This window comes from Genypterus blacodes, unplaced genomic scaffold (genome assembly GCF_046128005.1).
Source record: "Genypterus blacodes isolate CSIRO-AG114 ecotype Tasmania unplaced genomic scaffold, CSIRO-AGI_Gbla_v1 ptg000005l_1, whole genome shotgun sequence".
Classification (NCBI taxonomy): domain Eukaryota; kingdom Metazoa; phylum Chordata; class Actinopteri; order Ophidiiformes; family Ophidiidae; genus Genypterus; species Genypterus blacodes.
In genome coordinates this window covers 2,812,501-2,831,906 of record NW_027466819.1, presented here as the reverse complement: position 1 = coordinate 2,831,906, position 19,406 = coordinate 2,812,501, and the positions used below count along the sequence as shown (strand labels likewise).

General features: G+C 50.9%; 1 protein-coding gene across 2 annotated transcripts in view; it reads left to right on the top strand.

Moving 5' to 3' along the window:
- cadm3 (cell adhesion molecule 3) overlaps positions 1 to 19,406 on the top strand; it is a 68,084-nt gene that overhangs the window by 668 nt on the left and 48,010 nt on the right. For both annotated transcript variants that reach the window (XM_076149289.1, XM_076149288.1), the window contains exon 2: positions 1,318 to 1,476. In XM_076149289.1, coding sequence (XP_076005404.1) covers positions 1,386 to 1,476 — 91 coding nt within the window. In that variant the 5' untranslated portion in view covers positions 1,318 to 1,385. The remainder of the gene's footprint in view (positions 1 to 1,317; positions 1,477 to 19,406) is intronic.

The following is a 19,406-nucleotide window of genomic DNA, read 5'->3' as shown; positions in this document are numbered from 1 at the left end:
TCCTCTCTTCCTCTCCTCCTCTCCTCCCCACGCGACCGAAAGAGCACCAACAGCCCCGTGCTGTGTGCGGTGTGCCCTCCTCCCCTCTCCTCTTCCCCACACGGTCCCTCTTCTCCTCCCCGGTCTCATCCCGTCTGCGCCGCAGACATTTCTTTCTCGAGTGCGGGCTTTGGGACGCGTCGCTCCGGCGCCCCTGAGCTCCGTCGCAGCGCTGCAGGTCTCCAGCGCGGCTTCTTCACTGTTACGTTACATTCGGCTTTACTTTTATTATCCGTACGGACCACGGAAACTTCAATCACGCCCAGAGTGTCCGGGTTATTCCCCCACACAGCCTTGGCCTCCTAACGAGTTTTGTTGTCATGTGTCATCATGTAGCATCACTCAACAGGAAGGGACGGAGCAACAATAAACACAAGGCACCCCCACCCCTCCCACCCTCTCTCTCTCCCCCACCGCACCCACATCCCCGCCCCGCTCCCCCAGCCTCCCACGCCCCTCCTCGCCTCTCTCCCCGCCCTGCGCGCCCGCCGTCCCGCAGGCAGCAGCGCTCAGCAGCCGCGGCTCGATCGTCTCTCAGCGGCGACACTGTGAGCGCGTGTCCGCAGATGGACCGAGAGCAGGAGGCAACTGCTATTTTAAGGGTGTGTGTGTGTGTGTGTGTGTGTGTGTGTGTGTGTGTGTGTGTGTGTGTGTGTGTGTGTGTGCGCGCGCGCGCGCGCGCGTGTTATTGTGATGAAGCGTGCGCGCCCGTCCGTCTCCAGTCTTGTGCAAAGCGCGCCGTGTATTCTCAGCGGGCGACAGGTGCATCTCCGTCTCCCTCCCTCCTCTTCTTCCTCCTCCCCCTTCTCCTTTTTTTAATCCCGTCTGTGTTTTTCCTCATGAGTAACGGGGGAATTTTCCTTTACGTTGCTTCTTATTAGTGTGAGTTGGTTGTTGCTGTGAGAAGCGCTTCCCTCTCCCCACATGCAGGCAGCTTGTTAGACAGAATGAACAGCAATGAATGCATTCAGCAAAAACAGCACCTCCCCCTTACCCCTCCTCCCTCCTCCCAGCCCCCACCAACCCCACACACACACCACTGTTTCCCTGCTGTTTGGCTCAATCGTGGAGCCCCTTGACCCCCTCCCTCCCCCCCTCCAGCCAGCGTACTGTATGACACAAGCAGATCGATGAATACCCATGGAGCCGTGCTTGAGCGGGGAGGGCCCAGCTTTGTTCTGCCGCAGCCGACCAATGGATGAGTGAAAGCAATTAGTAGCCTGTGTGGCCTCCGCTCGTCTTCCTCATCTCTCCGCTGTCCTCCTCCCCCCCCTGCAGGTGACGACTCCACGGCTCCTCGGCTCTCGTGAGGATTCAGCGTGACAGGTGGAAGTGCGCGCCCGACCATGGCCTTCCTCTCAGCTCCCTCCGCATCGTGGGGCATCAGCTTATTGACGATACTATTCGCAGCTGCGGTTCACAGCAACATCATCTACGGTAAGCATCTCATCTCTCTCTCTCTCGTTATCTGTTCCGCTCTCCGTTCTCTTTATCTGGCTCTCTCTCTCTCGCCGGGGCCCCTGACCTCCCCGACCCTCTCGTTTCGCCTCTCGCGGCGCCCCTTATCTGTTGATTTGAGTCTTTTTTACTTTGTTTCCTGTATGATGACAAGGGAAGCACCGAGGCGTGATTAAACGCATGGGACACTCCCACCATAGACCCCCCTCTGTGGACCTCAGTGGAATTTCTGCTGTTGTTTTTGAGGAATGTGTGTGAGCGGCACGTGGAGGCTCAACTACCCCGTGTACACCACAGGTCTTTGTTGGCCGGAGCTTATTTGCACCTGCTCCTCTTTTCACTTGTATCCATCACGTCTGCAGTTACTCCCGTTTGTTCACGATCACAAAAGCAGACGCACTCGGTCTCACACACTCACATATCCTGTTCTGTTCTGTTCCGCTCATCCTCTGCATTCATAGATGGACGGGTCAGAGGTTTGTGTATTATCGAGGCCATCTAATCCTCTTTCCTGTCAAACGCAAACACAAGCGCTGCAGCGTTCCAGCCGCACGGCGCAGTGTGAAAACACACTCAGAGACACATGACAGTCATGCTTATGGCTGCGGCTCAACCTGTGATGAGGTGGGCATGTCTGAAAGCAGCGAGTGAGAGGATTTGATGAGAGAAGCACTTTGTAATGATATCCCTGCTGTGAGCTCCAAGTGCACAGGAATACTCTGTCCGATGTGCTTTTCCAATTACATAACACTCCAGTGACTCGCTGTCGGTAATACAACCTTTAGAGGGCAAAGTCTGCCGATGGCGAAGCAGCTCATCATGAACGGCCTCAAATCCATAGAAAATTGATTGACACAGGTAGATTTCCTGTTGGCATTTTCTCATCACCGTTCGGGAATTAATTGCCGGGTGTTTGCCAAAGAACCTAAAGATGACATCGCTGGCAAGAAAGTTTCAGATATGAGTTTCCAGATTTGCGTTTTTCGATATAAATCCTCCGAAGCCCTTGGGCTGACTTCTGCACATTCACACTTTTCACACTCTGGTATAAATATACATAAGTGTACCACACTTGCACATGCATGTCCACACACACACACATACACACACACACACACACACACACGTTGCAATTACTTTATTTCCATTCCTTTTATCCACATCAGCTGTATTTGCTGTCCGTTGAATAATGCATTGTTGTGTTTCTCTGCTTTTGTGTGTGAAATGTGGAGAAGTGTAGGACTGTCAATTTGAACTCACAATGGTCAGTAAGGTGAAGAGAAATCTGCTAAAGCCTACAGAAACCGGTACGAGGTCACCGCTTAACAAATGCAAATGGAGGCTTTTCAGGGGCCGAGTGCTGCTGAATGACAAATTCACAAACAATCTCCGGTCTGAAGTGCTGATGATGAAATACCAATCTCTTGTCAGTGTGTTGACCCGGACTGAGTAGCTTCTCATTGGAACCCAAGCAGCAGTTTGTTATTTGGTCGGAAAACCATTTTGGCTCCCATTCAGACACATGTCACATTTGATTAAGGTGTGCCTGGCAGGAGGTCTGACCATGCATGACCAATTCTTGCTTTGGCTTCACCTAAGAGCTGTTTTACATTATCATGTCAGTCAAGGGGAGTAATTAAGGCCGGGGATGTCTGACGGTGTTTAGGAGATGAGAGAACACATGAAGCGGTGGGATTGAGAGGGGGAATGGGAGCGGAGCAGGAGTGCTGACTCTGCACTGTTACACTTACAGCCTACATGAAGCAAACCACAGATCTGGACAGGTTTTTTTTGCTTTCAAAGCATAAATAAGTATTAATTTGACGTGAATTAAACTAATGAAATGTCTGTGGTTAGATTAATCAGCATCAGCGTCACTTTCATCATAAGCATCCCTGCTGCAGAGGAACACATTAAGATTAATCAAGTAAAGCCGTACATTTGTTGTGCTGGCATTGGTGCTGCATATGTCAACAGTTTGCAGACAGATAAACAAGGCACTGAGCTTCTCACACACACACACAACACGCACACACACACACACACACACACACACACACACACACACACACCCACACCATGGTACAGTGCCAAACATTCAGCCGGCAGGAGAAATGCTATATGTCACTCTTGCGTTCCCCGTTCTATAGAGCTGCTGTGGCGTAGCGGAGGTGCTGCGGCGGTGAAATGTTGTGTGTGAGCATCAGAGCGTCCGTCCAACGCACACATCTGCTCAGATCTGTGTGATGGGTGTTGTTGTGACGCGGCAGCGGAGCCGTTAAAGAGAAGGATGGAGCGGAGATGGTGCAGGGTGGGGCAGGCAGTCAGATAATGCCTTCATAATGGAGATCTGCAAGCTAAGAGGCCGTGGAACAGAGGGCCTACTTAGCATAAATAATGCAATGTTATGTATCAGAGAGGAAAAGCGATTAGCTCGGCAAATCAATGAGGGAGCAGATGAGCCATCAGAGAGCTGGACTGCCTATCACTGCAGCCCCGGGCCTGGACGCACAGGACACAGTGAGTGAAAACAGGCCAACTGTCCATCTCTTCATCAGTCAAAGAAGAGAGGGAGAGAGAGAGAGAGAGAGGGGAGGGAGGAGGAGAGAGAGAGAGAGAGAGAGAGAGCACCCCTATGAATCATGGGCTGGTTGATCCTACTCCATCCAACAAGCTGCATCTCTTGACTGTTTCAATTCCTGAGGCGGCTCAACCCTCCGACCCCTCAACGTCCCACCATGACTGCCTCAGTTTCCATGCGAGTGTGTCAAAGTCAGGGTGAGGACAGTGAGGGGCTGCACTAGATTCCTCTCTCCCGGTTTCATCTTTTTCTCGAGCGAGTGAGCGAATGTAGGAGACACTAATTGGGCGCCATTTGACACGTCCATCTCCTCAGCTGGATGTGCAGCCATGCGCCGTGGACGCAGAGTTCCCCTCAGAAGAGCGCAGATTAGGCGTGGAATTGGCCGGCTGTGCCCTGGTTCTGTGCCGCTGACCCAGTTACCTCAGGGCCTGTGCGGAGGCTGGAGGGTCCGTCCTCTGGAGCTCTTGGCCAGACAGCGGGCAGAGCCGCACGCCTCTCGGCCCTTATCTCCATGGCAGCCTGATTCCAGACCTCGGGAGAATGTTTGCTTTCGTGCCTAATAGTTTATTTACCTCCACGTGTTCTGCGAGTCGCCGCGCTGAATGAGGCTCTGTGCTTCCAGCTGTGGCCCGTAATGAATAAAGATTAAAGGATGGCAGCAGTGTGGACCAATCGTTAGCATCGCAAGATTTACAGGCGGGTGGGCTCTGCATGTGTGCGTCTCAGCTCACGGTTCACTGTATCCTGCCACAAAATGGGCTCCACCAAACCCCCGAGGACCGGCTCTGTCTCTGCGCCGTCGATTGCCACTTCTTGTGTTTGCTGTTGTTGTTTACGGATGACTTGTTGTGCGCCAACACGGGAGAGCATTTCACTAATATCCAGATCGCCTTGTGTATAATAGCAGTGGGCGGTTAGGATGGGAGGCCTCTGCTTGCTAACGAGGCTGAGTGATAAGCAGTGACTCATTAACAAGCCGAGGTACACAGAGCCGGAGGGAATTACCACCGAACCCCTGTGACATTAATAAGAGGCCTAAGCTATTTTTACATTTGGCTCCACTGGCGCAGGACTAAACCGACGGGTCCCAGTTTCCACCGCCGCCATCTAATGGCTTTTCCATTCGCTTCCAACCTCTGGTTACCTGGTCCGGCCCGAGCGGAGGCGATCGGCGTTGTCGATGTGGACCGCGGGCTAATGGCTTCTGCTGCTTCAGTGGAAAAGCGGACGCCACCTCATTAGTTTTCTGCAGATTCATTCAGAAACATCTGGGGAGGAGCCCAATTAATTCTTCTCATGCTGATCATGGCGATTAATTAGCAAGATGTTTGTTTTTTTGGAGGAGAAAAAAAAAGAAAGACACATTCCATTTCATATTGTTGAGTTCAATCAGTGGGAATGATGATGATCCTGACACTAAATAGATCCAATTAGGCGTCTGAAACACACTCTGGAGGAGCTCCAAGCAACTGACTCCCATCACACATTTGAATGCAGGACTATATAAGCACCATTGTCTCCTGTGTTTATTCTTCTTTCATCCTTTAAGCATTCTGTTGTCTGGATCGGTTTTGGCCGTTATAAATTGGATCCTGATTGGCTGGCGTTCATTTGCAACAGATCCACATCTGGCGGAAAAACAATTATTTCTCCTGTTCATCATGGCGATTAATTAAGGCCCTGTGGCTGATTGATTAAACTCTGAGCAAAATCTTCAACCACGGGCCCCGGGAGCCACGGGGGAGATTTGCAGCATCGCTCATTATGCGTGTTGCCGCGTCTTGGTATATCTCCTCAGATGTGTTGAAGCAGAGCTCACGCGTGAGTGTGAGAGGAGGACAAGCTCACAGCTCAACAAAGAGCGAGCGTCGATAACTAATGCAGCTCTAAAATAGGCAGAATTATCATGCAGCGGCGCTCTCCTATCATCAGATCTTAAAGGTATCAGGAGCACTTTATACCAAACAAGACTCCATTAGACTTCATCAATCCGAGGCAGATCTCATCCACCCAGACCCACTCAGGCAACGTGAGATTACGACACAACGGATCAATCTCGCCCGCTAGCATCATAATAAGAGCAAATGCCATTTAGGGAGTGAAGGAGCGAAGGACTCCTGAGGTTTTGCAGCGCTCTCCACTCAGGTGCTCTCAGCTGCAGACGCGTCGCTCGGCCAAAAGCCCAGGGTCGTGAAAATTGCGGCGCCGGGCTTTTTTTGCAGAAGCCTGTCAGCTTTGGTCGTCACTTTACAGACACACAGAGACACACACACACACAGACACAACGCAGATTAAACAAACGCACCAACAACAACACCAGCCCGCCGAATAAATTAATGCACCTCGTTCCCAACAACAAGAGTCCTCATTATTTAGCTCGGCACTCAGCTGGCTCTGCCTTTGATCAGGTCTTCCTCTCTCACCTCCCCCAGCCGCGCCCTCCCTCTTCCTCCCGTTATCCGCCGGAATTTTCCTACGGCTGTTTTAATTGATTGCTAGCAGGGGTGGAAATCACACATCCTGTCATTGACGCATGGCTGCTCAGACCAAGGGCTTCCTGTAAAGGTGTCTCTATTTGCCGAGGCGCATTGCTGTGCCGCGCCAACGCAGCCGATGGCGGTGGGAGGGGAGAGGGGGAGAAGGGGGAAGGAGGGGGGGTGGTGCCGGAAGGTGCGAGAGCGTGGCCGTAAAGCTGCGTTTGTATCGATTGAAGCTGAGTGCTGAAGGTTCTCTCTCCCCCCTCCCCCTCCCCCCTGGAGCACAGCAGCCTCACCAGTGGAGGAGCAGAGGTTGCTGTTGTTTGTTGCCTGTTTTTGATGATGCCATCGTTTCAAGTGCTGCTAGTGTGTGTACCAGTGTGTGTGTGTGTGTACGCGTGTGTAGGGGGGGATCTTATCTTATCACGGCCACGACATCACACCATTTTAATTCAGCCATCTGCTGTGTTGGGAACTCTCCCTAATGCTGAGGATGCCGCCGCCGCCGCCACCGCCACCGCCCATTCACTGGAAGGAGAATCTGTGTTTTCATGTTCCTCTGCCCACCCACCAGCAGCCTCCATTACATCTCCACTCAGAGACCATTTCCTGATTTAATCGCAGCGTCGCTAAAGTGTGGTGCAGCGCCGTTTCAGAGTCCTTTTCTAATGTCACAATGCAGCAGCTGCCATTTCTTCCCCGCAAACACACAAACCTCTGCCTCCTCCGCCTCTGGAAGCTTTCTATGAATAGTTCTGTGGTGAGAATCATTTGTAATAAACGGTGACAACTTTAGCGCTACATTGACTCAGTCAGGATTAGAGTCTGGGATTTGTGCCGTGGCAAATCTTCCCTCAGCAGCGAGCGGCGGCGGTGGCGTCACAGCGGCGCAGCACCCAGGCTGACTGAGCCTTTGAGTTTGTGTCGTGTGAAGTTGTTGTAGATGTGAAATGGATCAGCAGAGCCGCTGACAGCCGCGGCTAAAAACAGCCTCCTTATTGCACTCCTTGTGTTAATTGCTATTAAGTCGTCGTTTTAGCAACAAAGCTTCCACTCTGGAGAGTTTATTTATGTTACAATGTTTTAAAGTCATTACGCCCCATGACACTCACTGTGCACGCTGCTGCCTGAATGCTAATACGCTAACAAATAAACAGCCTATACATGTGGCTATAAGCACTGTGTTATCATAGAGGAGTTCTTTGTCAGTTGTTGGTAGTACGGTTTCTTCTTCTGTGGTGGAATTAAGCTCATCACAATCCAGACTGTTGAGGTAAACAAGACAAAGTGCTGCTGTGGCTTTATTCTCTTATCCCGGGTCATTGTTCCCATAATGGATCCCGTCTGATGTTCAGTGACAGTTTTCCCGCCCTTTGAATCATCAAACGAGGCGATCGATCAGGCGGTCGCTCGGTCGGCCCGACGCGGCCGGATGCTTCAAACCCCGGCGGCGCCCAGAGGACACGGGCGGCCTCGGCTCTGGCCCGCCTCTGGCCCTTGACATTGATCAGCTTGTGATGAGTGGATGAGGTTTTTTGATGAGGAGGCCGTCGCCGCGCCGTGTAACACAGCGTTGCCGCGGCGCTGGGAGACAAAGGCACCAAATAGGCGTCTCTAATCTCCCTGCTGAATGAATCCGAAACAAAGAGAGGAGGAACGCAGACATAGCAGCTTGGACACACATAGGATAAGCTGATTACCCAGGAAAGGGAGGGAGGGAGAGGGGGAGAGGAGGGGGGCAGAGGTATGCACGTGATGAGAAGTCTGTACAGTAAGTGAGCGCGAGGAGGAGGAGGAGGGAGAAGAAGAAGACGGAGGAAGAAAAACAAGTGCAGTCAAATGATGGAGCACACAGAGCGAAGCGGAAATAAAAAGGTAACAGTGACGAGAGAGAGAAAGAGAGAGAGAGGGGGTGACTATTAGACAGGAGGAAGGCGAAGGCGCGGCGTGCCACACACACGGCGAGGAAGAGGCAAATGAAGAGAGGAAGCATTTGCCTGTGATCCCCGGGCACAATCAAAAACAGGACATTATGCAAATGAGAGGCGCCGGCAATATTTTTGCTACCTGAGTCATTTCACCTTCGCCGCTTACTTATCAATGTACACACACACACACACACACACACACCCACACCCACACAGACGGAATTACAACCAATCCAGACGTGCAGCTAAATATACAGCTAATTAAAATTAATGAGATTTGCTTAGAAAAGAATCTGCTGCTTCCTTAAGCTGCTTATCCTGGCATGAGATTCTACTATACATGCACACACAAACACACACACACACCTTTTTATTCACTCGCCCTCCTTCTCTTCCTCTCACACACAGTCGTAGACAGAATTTTTGCTATGTATGCCGGCGCACAAACACACACACACACACACACACACACACACACACACACACACACACACACACACACACACACACACACACACACACACACGCTGGCTGCTGTCGATCTGTTTCTGTCTCACCTGTTCATCCTTTCTTCCGTTTCTCACACAAACACGCTTGTTATTCCCTGAACACGCAACTTCTTGACTGACTGAACACATGGAGGCGTGTGCACACGTCTGCACGCGTGCAGTCAACACACACACACACATACATGCACACACACACTCGGGCGTAAACACATGCTAACATGCCCAGAGACACGCTGGAACACATTCATAGAGAAAAACGCTCATGCGCGTCCTTCCACATTAAGGGCACTCACACACTCACTCACACACACACACACACACACTCGTAGGCAGACAGAGCTGGAGGCCTTCTACTCTTTACATAAACAAAAATACCCCTGTGTCTGTCAGCACAAGTGTGTGTGTGTGTTTGGCAGGCCAGCCCACAGGTGCTTTCTCTGTGTACTACAGATGGTACACACACACACACACACACACACACACACACACACACACACACACACACACACACACACACACACGTCACTTGCTGTACACACACACACACACACACACACACACACACACACACACACACACACACACACACACACACACACACACACAGACATTCGATATGGAAGGTTTATTAAAGTGCTTAGGAACCTTTTTTTCCCATAAGGCCAACGAGCTCAGAGTAATGATAAGGATCCTCCACACACACACACACACACACACACACACACACACACACACACACACACACACACACACACACACACACACACACACACACTGGGGAAGCCCTGCTAACGTGACACAGCACAAATGATCACACACTTTGTTAACTCTGCTGTCTCAGATCTGAGCACCTGGCACTCACGCTCTCTCTCTCTGTTTACTTCCTGTCCGGCTCGCTGCGTCGCTTCCCGCCCTCGTATTTCGCGCCGTCGTATCGTATCTGCTGGTTAATCCGATCACGTGGTGGTGGTTGGCGTGAGGCGTGGACAGATGCAGCATCGGTGTGATGCAGTTAATGAGCCTCACACTCTTATCTGCTGCTGGGGCGTGACCAGGACACGCCTCCTACACGGATACAGAGCACCGTGAAGGGAGGAACGCCACAATGCAGCCCGGAGTTCCTCAACCTGAAAGTGTTTTGATGTGTGAGCGCGTTGCCTTTCTCCTTTTCCTCATTCGCTTATTCTACAATGAATATTTTAATATTTCTGTGATTTATTTATCGCAGCTCTGTTCTGCTCCAGGGAGCTATTTTCAGGGCGATACCGTCTCAGAGGGAGGGGGGGGGGGGCGGGGGCGCAGGGCATACAGGCTGGAACACGGAAGGTGTCATGGCCCGACTGTGACGGCTCTGGGCTGTGAGCCTGGATGCGCCTGGGTGTCGTCGTCGGAATGTTCGCTGACATTTACGGCCTTTTTTTATCCTCTGGGATCTTTGAAAAAACAGAAGAAAAAAGTCAGAGCTGTCCACGGTTTTGTCCTCATCACCCCCCCGACCCCCCTGCGCTGGCCCCGCCCCCATCCCCAGCGCAAGTTAGCAAGGTGGCGTTTCGTTTAAGGGTCACTAACACTTATGTCACCGGGTCAGTTGCCGTTGCGATGGCTTATGCTGATATTTCATCGCCGAGTTGCGGGTCACACCTGAGTGGACCCTGACATCAAAACCATGGCAACCAGGCGTGACTTCCTGCTGCATGGTGCCAACTTGTTAAAGGGAGGGAGATCCTATTTTAGAACTGACAAGGAAAGCTGGTGCAGGGGAGATAGAAGTAGAAGTTCATTACTCAGTAGATTAAACAGATATAAGGCTTATTTCCTCTTTAATCTTCCACCTACACACACTCGCAGGTGGGTGTGTGTTTCCTGTATCGGAGGAGTCGCTGTTAAAGGCCATCTAGCCCGGAGGACAGCTCTCTCATCACGCTTTGCTGTGATCCAAAAGTGAGGAAGAGGCAAACAAGCTCCTCAGTTCTTCGCAGGAAAACAAGCAAACTTTCAAATCTGTAACTTCATGTTTTGGTCTCTGCGTTGACTCCGTCAGCTGCACTCCTGTAATCAAAGCGCCCTGAGCCGGCCCGGTGGACTCTCGCAATCTGCTCGGTCAGTGTGTTTGACGATCAGCTCAATGCGTTCAGAAGTACATTAAGTCCATCTTGGAGGAATGAGCTCATTGTGCCTGGCAGCTTCAGATGAGCTCCAGCCAGCACATCACAAATTGAATGGCACATATTCCCTAAACAATAGCTGCCTGTCACTGCGTATAGAGACACAGCTCGCAGCGGTTACAAAGGACGTTCCACCGGAGTGAATGAGCGACTAATAAATGGAGGAGGACGTCGGGGCACTTTCCTTTAATTATGGTTCCTCCAGCGCGGCGGCCTACTGAAGTCATTTTAACTTTCATTTCCTGACAGACTTCCATCACGCTAAAGTCCCCGCCGCCGGCCCCGCGTTTGCGCGTTCAAACTCAAAAGTGACAGAGTTCGGTTGTTGTTATAGCGCCACCATGTGGTCAGAGTAAGCCCCGCCCACTCAACTTTCGAACAGCAATTTGGTAGGATCAAAGTGGCAAAACATGTGTTGTGGCGCAACATGGGCGTGGCCTATGTGAAAGGGTGCAGGGAAAGAAGCGATATGACGTAAGGCTGAAAAGTGTGTGTATGAGTATCAGACACACACACAGCAAACACAGAGCAGCGGCATATTTAATGATGCAGTGAGAGAGAATGAGGATAATAAACATAACGTCTGTCTGTGTAGCTGTCAAAGGTCAAAAGGTCGCTGTACGCACTGCTGAATGTTTGCCGCGTCTCTGCGCCGTTAATGAGCGAGGAACAGGCAAATATTTCAATCTGGCAGATCCAGAGCCAGATCGGACCTGCGCAGCGTCCATCATGGGATCGGCACCAACATTCCACAGGTTCTTCTCCGTCGGGTCAGAAGCTTTTAAGTCACCCTGCTACAAACAAACAAAGTCAAGTAGACCCTCTAACTTCAGAGGAAAGAGTCTTGAGTTAAATGTAACTTGATCCAACACATGCTTTTCTCCTGAGGGAGCTCCACGGAGACTTATATTAATACGTTTTGGCCACCTCTTGGGGAATTCCTAAGCATTCCTGCCGTGCTTCCCGTCCGTGGAGACTTTCTGTATTTAAAGCTGTATGTGTTTGCTGTATTGACTTCATTTTGTCCCAATAGAAGTATTCCTCCACTGGCAGCCTGGTTGTTGTTGCTGTTTGCTCTGAAAGATGTTCTGCATGTTGTTATGCCCTCATCAGCTAAGAATGTGAAACCTGACCCACTGTGAACCGGATTCTTGTTGATCCTCACATTCTGCCCCTATAGGTCTCTAGTATGTAGTTTGATTAGGGAAAAGGATGAAGATGTGAGCTTAATGTGAACAGGCCGACCTGGTTTGCCTGCGTGACACAGGAAAGAGGACATTATGATCTAATAATGCCAGGAAATGTGATAACCAGATAATGAGAAACAAAGATGATGAATAGGAACAGAGGAGGAACATCATTAGGAGAGTGTGAGGTCAGCATCTCCTCCATCAGTTGTGTTCTTGTTGTCCTCGCTGCTGTTGTTGTTGTTGCTGGACTGTCTATCACAAGGACCGACAAATTTCCGCTCCAGGGAGCAGAGCTTGGCAGTGAATGCGATCGGGACGGATTGGAGTTTGCTGCTCTGCCGGCTTTGGATTTAAATAGAATGGAATGGAGTCTGTCCCCTGTCCTGTCTTATTTTACAGAGAGAGAGAGTGAGAGAGAGAGGGAGAGAAAGAGGGAGAGAAAGAGGGAGAGAGAGAGAGGGAGAGAGAGAGGGAGAGAGGGGGAGAGAGAGAGAGGGAGAGAGAGAGGGAGAGAGAGAGGGAGAGAGAGAGGGGGAAAGAGAGGGAGAGAGAGAGGGAGAGAGGGAGAGAGAGAGAGAGAGGGAGAGAGAGAGGGAGAGAGAGTGAGGGGGAGAGAGAGAGAGGGAGGGAGGGAGAGAGAGAGGGAGAGGGAGAGAGAGAGGGAGAGAAAGAGGGAGAGAAAGAGGGAGAGAAAGAGGGAGAGAGAGAGGGAGAGAGAGAGGGAGAGAGGGGGAGAGAGAGGGGGGGAGAGAGAGAGGGAGAGAGAGAGGGGGAAAGAGAGGGAGAGAGAGAGGGAGAGAGGGAGAGAGAGAGGGAGAGAGAGTGAGGGGGAGAGAGAGAGAGGGAGGGAGAGAGGGAGAGAGAGAGAGGGAGAGGGAGAGAGGGAGAGAGAGAGAGGGGCAGAGAGAGAGAGAGAGAGAGGGAGAGAGTGGGAGGGAGAGAGAGAGGCAGAGAGAATGAGAGAGAGAGGCATAGAAGAAGAGAGAGAGAGAGAGAGTCTCTGTGTGTCCACGTGTAAAGCCTTGAAGTAAATCTAAATGTGAGGCCTTTGAATGTATCTGAGTCTTGAGTGTGAGTCGTGCGTATTAGCGGTCTTTTCCTCAGGATCTGGGCGCGGCGTGAGCTCGCTGCGTTCCAGAGCGAGCCGGGGTCAGCGAGCACAATCAGCCCGGCCATGTTTTATTCAGCATTTCTGCTTTCGTAAACAAAAATTTAGGCTCCACAAATTCTTCCACCTCGTCCTTTTCATGACGCCGAGTTTGGGCCGGATACTTTTTACATTTTCCTCCTGGGCGGTTTTCTGCGTGCGTCTATTTGTGCCTTTATCAGACCTGTAAACCCCTCAACAGATTCTCCACAATGGAGTAATTACCGTGCGGCTGAGTGACAGCCTGCGCCGCATTTATTCACTCTGTCCTACCGAGTCCAGATTCCTTGGAAAAAGCTGCCGGATTTCCAAACGGCTCAAAAGAGCCTCGGCGGGCTCGGAGGAAAAGCTGGAGCGATATTGGCGTCGCCGGCGATGCCTCGACTTTATTTAACAGCGGAAATCTGACTTCACATTAGCTTATTTGTTCAGAGTGCAAATGGATGCTTTTTTGTGTGTTTGTTATGTTTTTGGAGAGCTCTAATCTGCTGTTATTGTTCTGGCTGCTTCATATGAGACACTTGTGGAGCGGAGACACAGAGGGGGGGCAACGGAAAGGAAATCAGCCCTAATTCTCTGCGTGACAAGAAGTAATGAGGATTATGGGAAATATAAGCCTCAGAATGGAACGCGCGCGTCGGAATAATCGGGTGATTAAATGATTGGTTGGCAGATTGGTAATCAATTAATGGTTTTAACACCGAAACCTCCAGGTGTTTACCAATCAGGTCGGATACTTATGTTCTCTATACGCTGTGTTGTTATCGGGGGTCACAGGTGGAAGAAAAGCCCGATCTGGATCCAGGGGCGGATTGGGAGCTTTTTCCACATTTTGATATGATTGATCTCCCAAACAGGCGTGTGTATCCATCCCATAATATCCCAGAAAGCCGAATCATCTCTTCTTCTTTAATGTTTGGAATAAGACTGTGCGTATGGGCTTGTGCGGCCTTGGCGGAGGTATGTGCTCCCGCGCTAACCGGTGCCCTTTTAGTTTGTGAATTCCCTTAACGTGAGCGTTTGTCAGACTGAAGCGGCGCCTGTAAGCCCTCACTTTGGGCGTAATGGGCATCCGTCATCATTCCTGACATTTGCTTGGCTTTGCGGCGCGGACACTTGAGCGTTCCGACAGTTGGAGGACGCTCGCTTGCTGGGAATGGAGTGATGTAATCTCCAGAAATGTACCAAATGTAATATCGGTAATCGTTGCACTCGCCTGACCCGGATACGTCGCCGACGGCCGCGAGCGCTGGTCAGCCTGTATGTACGTGGGCCTGATGCTTTCTGAATGGATGCATCTCTTGTTTCTCATTTTCCTCCTATGCTTCCTCCTTTAAACTTTCCCTCCCTTCCCGCTCGCTCTCCATTCAGCTCGTCCTCCATTGAATTCTTTCCTCCTCGCTCTCCTCGCACGTCATTCCTCTCCCCTCTCTCCGTCTTCTTGTCTCTTCATGTATCTTTCCCCTCATTTTCTCTATATTTATCCCTCCTCTGTTGTCATTTTTAAGTCTGTTCCTCTCTTTCCCTCTCATCTTCCTCTCTCCTCCCAGCTCCTTGCTTTCCCATCTCTCTCTCTCTCCCCCTCTGTATCCTTCCTTCTTTTGCCTTTATCCACACATCATGAACCTCCCTCCCTCCCCCTCCTCCCTCCCTCCCTCCCTCCCTCCCTCTCTGCTCTGCTCTCCCTCTGTTTCTGTGCTTGCTGTTTTAGCATACTCTGCAGGGAGCACTCCTGCGATGCCAATTATATTGACTGAAGAAAAGGAGAAAGCGAATGGGAAGGGAGGGAGGGAGGGAGGGAGCGAGGAGGGAAGAGGGAGACCTGTGCACAAAACACACACACACACACACACACACACACAGACACACACGCTGATGGAGAGAATAAAAAAAGATGAGGTAAAGGTTTAAGAGCCCAGGAGGAACCGGGGACGAGGAGAAGGAAAGGAGGGAGAGGAGGAGAGGGAAGAGGCGAATGATGAGAGAGAGAGGGAGGAAGAGGACAGGGAGAAATTGGAGGAGAGCGAATCCGTCTGTGAGTGTAATAGTCTCCCGCTGTCAGACCCACGGGAATTCACCGACTGCAGAGGGGGGGAGAGGGAGGGAGAGAGAGAGAGGGAGAAGGAGAGGGAGTGGGGGGCTGCAGTGATCACAACAGAGGGGGAGAGAGAGGGAGAGAGAGGGAGAGAGAGGGAGAGAAAGGCGGAGGGTGCAGAAACGGGAGCGTAGCGATGACTCCAGTACTTTCCCATCTGAGGCTGTAAGACTCCAAGAAGCAAACGTGGCTCCTGACATTAAATAAGAACCAACATCCTGACTGAGCGAGTGAATGGAGAGCATAATGTATATCAGAGTAATGTGATAGCTGAGCCCCGCGTGTGTGTGCGTGCGCGCGTGTGTGTGTGTGTCTCTGTGTGTGTGTGTGTGTTCTGTTCTTTCTTCTTACACTATCAGCTTCTCGCTTGCTTGCTGTGTGAAAACCCTCACAACTTTGGCTCCAGTCGGGAGGTTTCTCTCTCTCCTTCACGGGCGCAGGAAGTGGGCCGCGCCCCCTCAGGCTCACGAGGCGCTTTGAGAAAACTCACGCTGTCAGAGAGAGGAGAGCAGAATTAAAGGAAGTTAGTAGATGTGCTTATCAGATGAATCCGTCTGGTCTTCTTTCTCTTCTCCGGTATCCAGGGGAAATAATTAGTGTGTGATTTGTCTGAGAGGGAAAGTGAAAGTGTAACTGCAAACATCACACACACACACACACACACATACACACACACACTTCTGTTTCCAGATGAAGCCCAAACTCAAACTTTCTCTCAGTCTTGCCTTGGAAGTGTGTATTTTCTCAGGAAGGCGTCTCAGTGCAGCTCAGGTCACACGCACACACACACACACACACACACACACACACACACACACACACACGCACACACACAGGAGGCTTTCTAAACTTCCTCCAGAGAACCCGTCTGTCCCGTCAGTCTCCTCCTCCTCTCAGCTTTCTCATGTAGATTCTGATGAGTTTGCATTCTGTGACGCGCGTTTGCTTTTCATAGAAAGTTGACATTGATGGTCGGGTGCGCAGACGTCAGCGGGGCCGTTTCGCCCGTCACGCATCTGCATCTGCTCCTCTGTGTGTGTGTGTGTGTGTGTGTGTGTGTGTGTGTGTGTGTGTGCGTGTGCGTGTGCGTGTGTGTGTGTGTGCCGGGTGTTTACACAGCATTTTAGGCTGGCACATCCTTTATGGTATGAATTTATTGCCTGCATTAGCGACTGGCAGACGTCCAATCTGTGTTTGCCTTTTCATGCCGGATATCAACCAGTCGGAGCGTCGTTTAAGTGATTGTTCTTCTCGCTGACCGGGAGAAAAAAACCCCGGAATACCTGCAACAAAGACCTTAATGAACGGCGGGGAAGTTAATTTGCCATTTAAAGTCATGATTCCGCCCCAGACTTCATAATGAAGACTCATCGGCCATCTGACTGATCTTATTAAGGAGCTGCCAAGTGTTTTATGTTTATGATTTGCTGGAGATGTTTACAAGCTCTAAGGAGGCTTCCACCCCCGCAAGACCAGTGGAGAACTCTTAATGTAAACCTGAATACATACGTTTGGATGTGTTACAGTAAGTGGTGTGAAATAGATGGAATGTAAAGACGAGTCCATTAGTGCTGCATGGTCCTCAGCCACTGGAGCTCTTGTTTTACCCAGCGACTTACTGAAGGCCTTTACAGTCTCTCTCTGTGTGTGTGTGTGTGACTGTAGACCCCGTCGACTCCCCGGGGGGGGTCCAGGATGGAGGAAAACCTCAGCAAAAAACGCAGAGGTGGTTTCATTTCGCCGTAATTTCATTCAGAGGACGATACTCCACTTACAGGAATGAATAAGAATTGGTATTTTAATCATAAATTTCACTCTGAGCTCCGTTATCTGCCGGGCAAAGTGTGCAGTGTAGACACTTTTAAATTGAATTCAAATTCAATAATGCATCTTTCCTGTGCGGGGCTGGCTTTGACGCTGTAGACGGCCAGCGCTGAAACAGTTAAACCATTTGGCAACTGACAGCAAATTGACACGGCAACATCATTATTTTAAGCGTGTCTCAATTAAAGGGGCATTCCGCCTCTTTTACACATCGCGAGAGGATCAATATTCCGCAAACAGGAACTCTGGGAACTCATGAGCGCCGTGTTTATCCTCATGTTAACACATTTGCTTTGCTTACACGCCGGATTAATTAGTTGGTGATATGATCCATTGATTATAAGGGAGAAATAATCAGATGTTGCAGCCCCACTTGGAGGGAAATGAGTGCAAACAAACATCAGTGATGTTCCTGTTCCTGTGTGTGTGCCAGCCAGCGTTCATAATCCCGCTCCTCCATTTTTGCCATTTTGTTTTCGCCCCTCGTGTCAAGTGGGTCAACAGATGGTTTCGGGGCCGCGCCAGTTCGCCGACGCAGATGGCCGGGACGGTTAAGTACACGTGGAGAGGCCCCCCAATTAGTCAATTAGCCCACAAGGGGCGCCCGCACGGTGTCTGGGGCTCGTCCGCCTGCCCGCCCGCCCGCGCCTCGGCTCATATCTGAGGATATAAAAACCGCCACTGTTTTGTCCTCTATTGTCTCCACGCAGCCATTGTTTCAGCAGCGAGCCCCCCTCCCCTCCTCCTCCTCCTCCTCTTCTTCCTCCTCTTCCTCCTCCCTCCTCTTCCTCCTCCCATTTCTCCTGCTCGTGTCCCCATTGATCTCCATTGTCTTGATTGGGAGCGACAAACCGCAGGGCCGTCTGAAAGGTTGCGTTCGTTAGTGGGCGGCGTGTCGCAAAAGGCCTGTCGTTACAAGACGCGCTCATTCCTGCAGACATGATGGGGGAACGAGGGGGAGGGGGAGGCCATACACACACACACACACACACACGCACATGCAGACACACACTGGAAGACACACACATACTCTCAAAGTGGTCTCTGGAGGGAAGAAACATGCCTGGATGCGAGCAGAAGAGCATTCCGGTACACTGAGAAAGACACTCTTCCAAGAGTAGGACGCAGAGATACACATGTAAACACACACACATACACACTTAAACACACACGCACACACACAGTCACTCCGTTCTCCAGAGGACCCTGTAGCCTGAACTTTGGCTGCATTTACATTTAGGCATCTCTCCACCCGACTTTGTGTCTTTCTGTGCTATTTCCAGGGAGACGCACAAACACAGACACACACACACACACACACAAATTCACCCCCACACACACACACATGTACACACACACTCTCAGAGGTTTCATCCTTTTTATGTCACATTGCAGAGCAGACAGAGACACAAAGGGAAGAAAGGAACGAGGCCGGTGTGAAACAAAGAGAGAGGAACAGCGGTGAAACAGGCGGTCTCGTGTAACTTGACGCCGATAACACGCCGCCGAGCGAGAACACGTTTATTTGGTGTTTCAAAGCGACATGAGACCCGGAATACACTTCAGCTGGAGGCGAACAATCACGGCTCCTAATAAACCGCCTGGGATTATATGATTTCTAAATTAATGTCAGATGATTTATGAGCAGATTTGCCTTTATAGTCATTGGGAGAGGATTCCACGCCTGTAAACGCTGTTTGTGCTCCGTCTCCGTGTCTGTAAATGTGTCTTTACAAGCGACTGTTTCATTTAAAGTGCCACTTTTACGCGTGGCGATGACGCAGCCGTGATATCTCAATGCGGACGCTTCCCGCCGCGTACAAATCAGGGATCCGTCCGTCGTCTCAAAGCCGACAGTTTGTCTGAGAATCCAGCTTGTGTTATTGAGATAAGAGGCTTTTGTCTAAGACGTGCCGTCCTGGAGGTGTCGGGCGTCGTCAGGTGTTGATTTTGGCATTAGCCGGGCGTCACTCCGTCCCGTCTGAGTTTT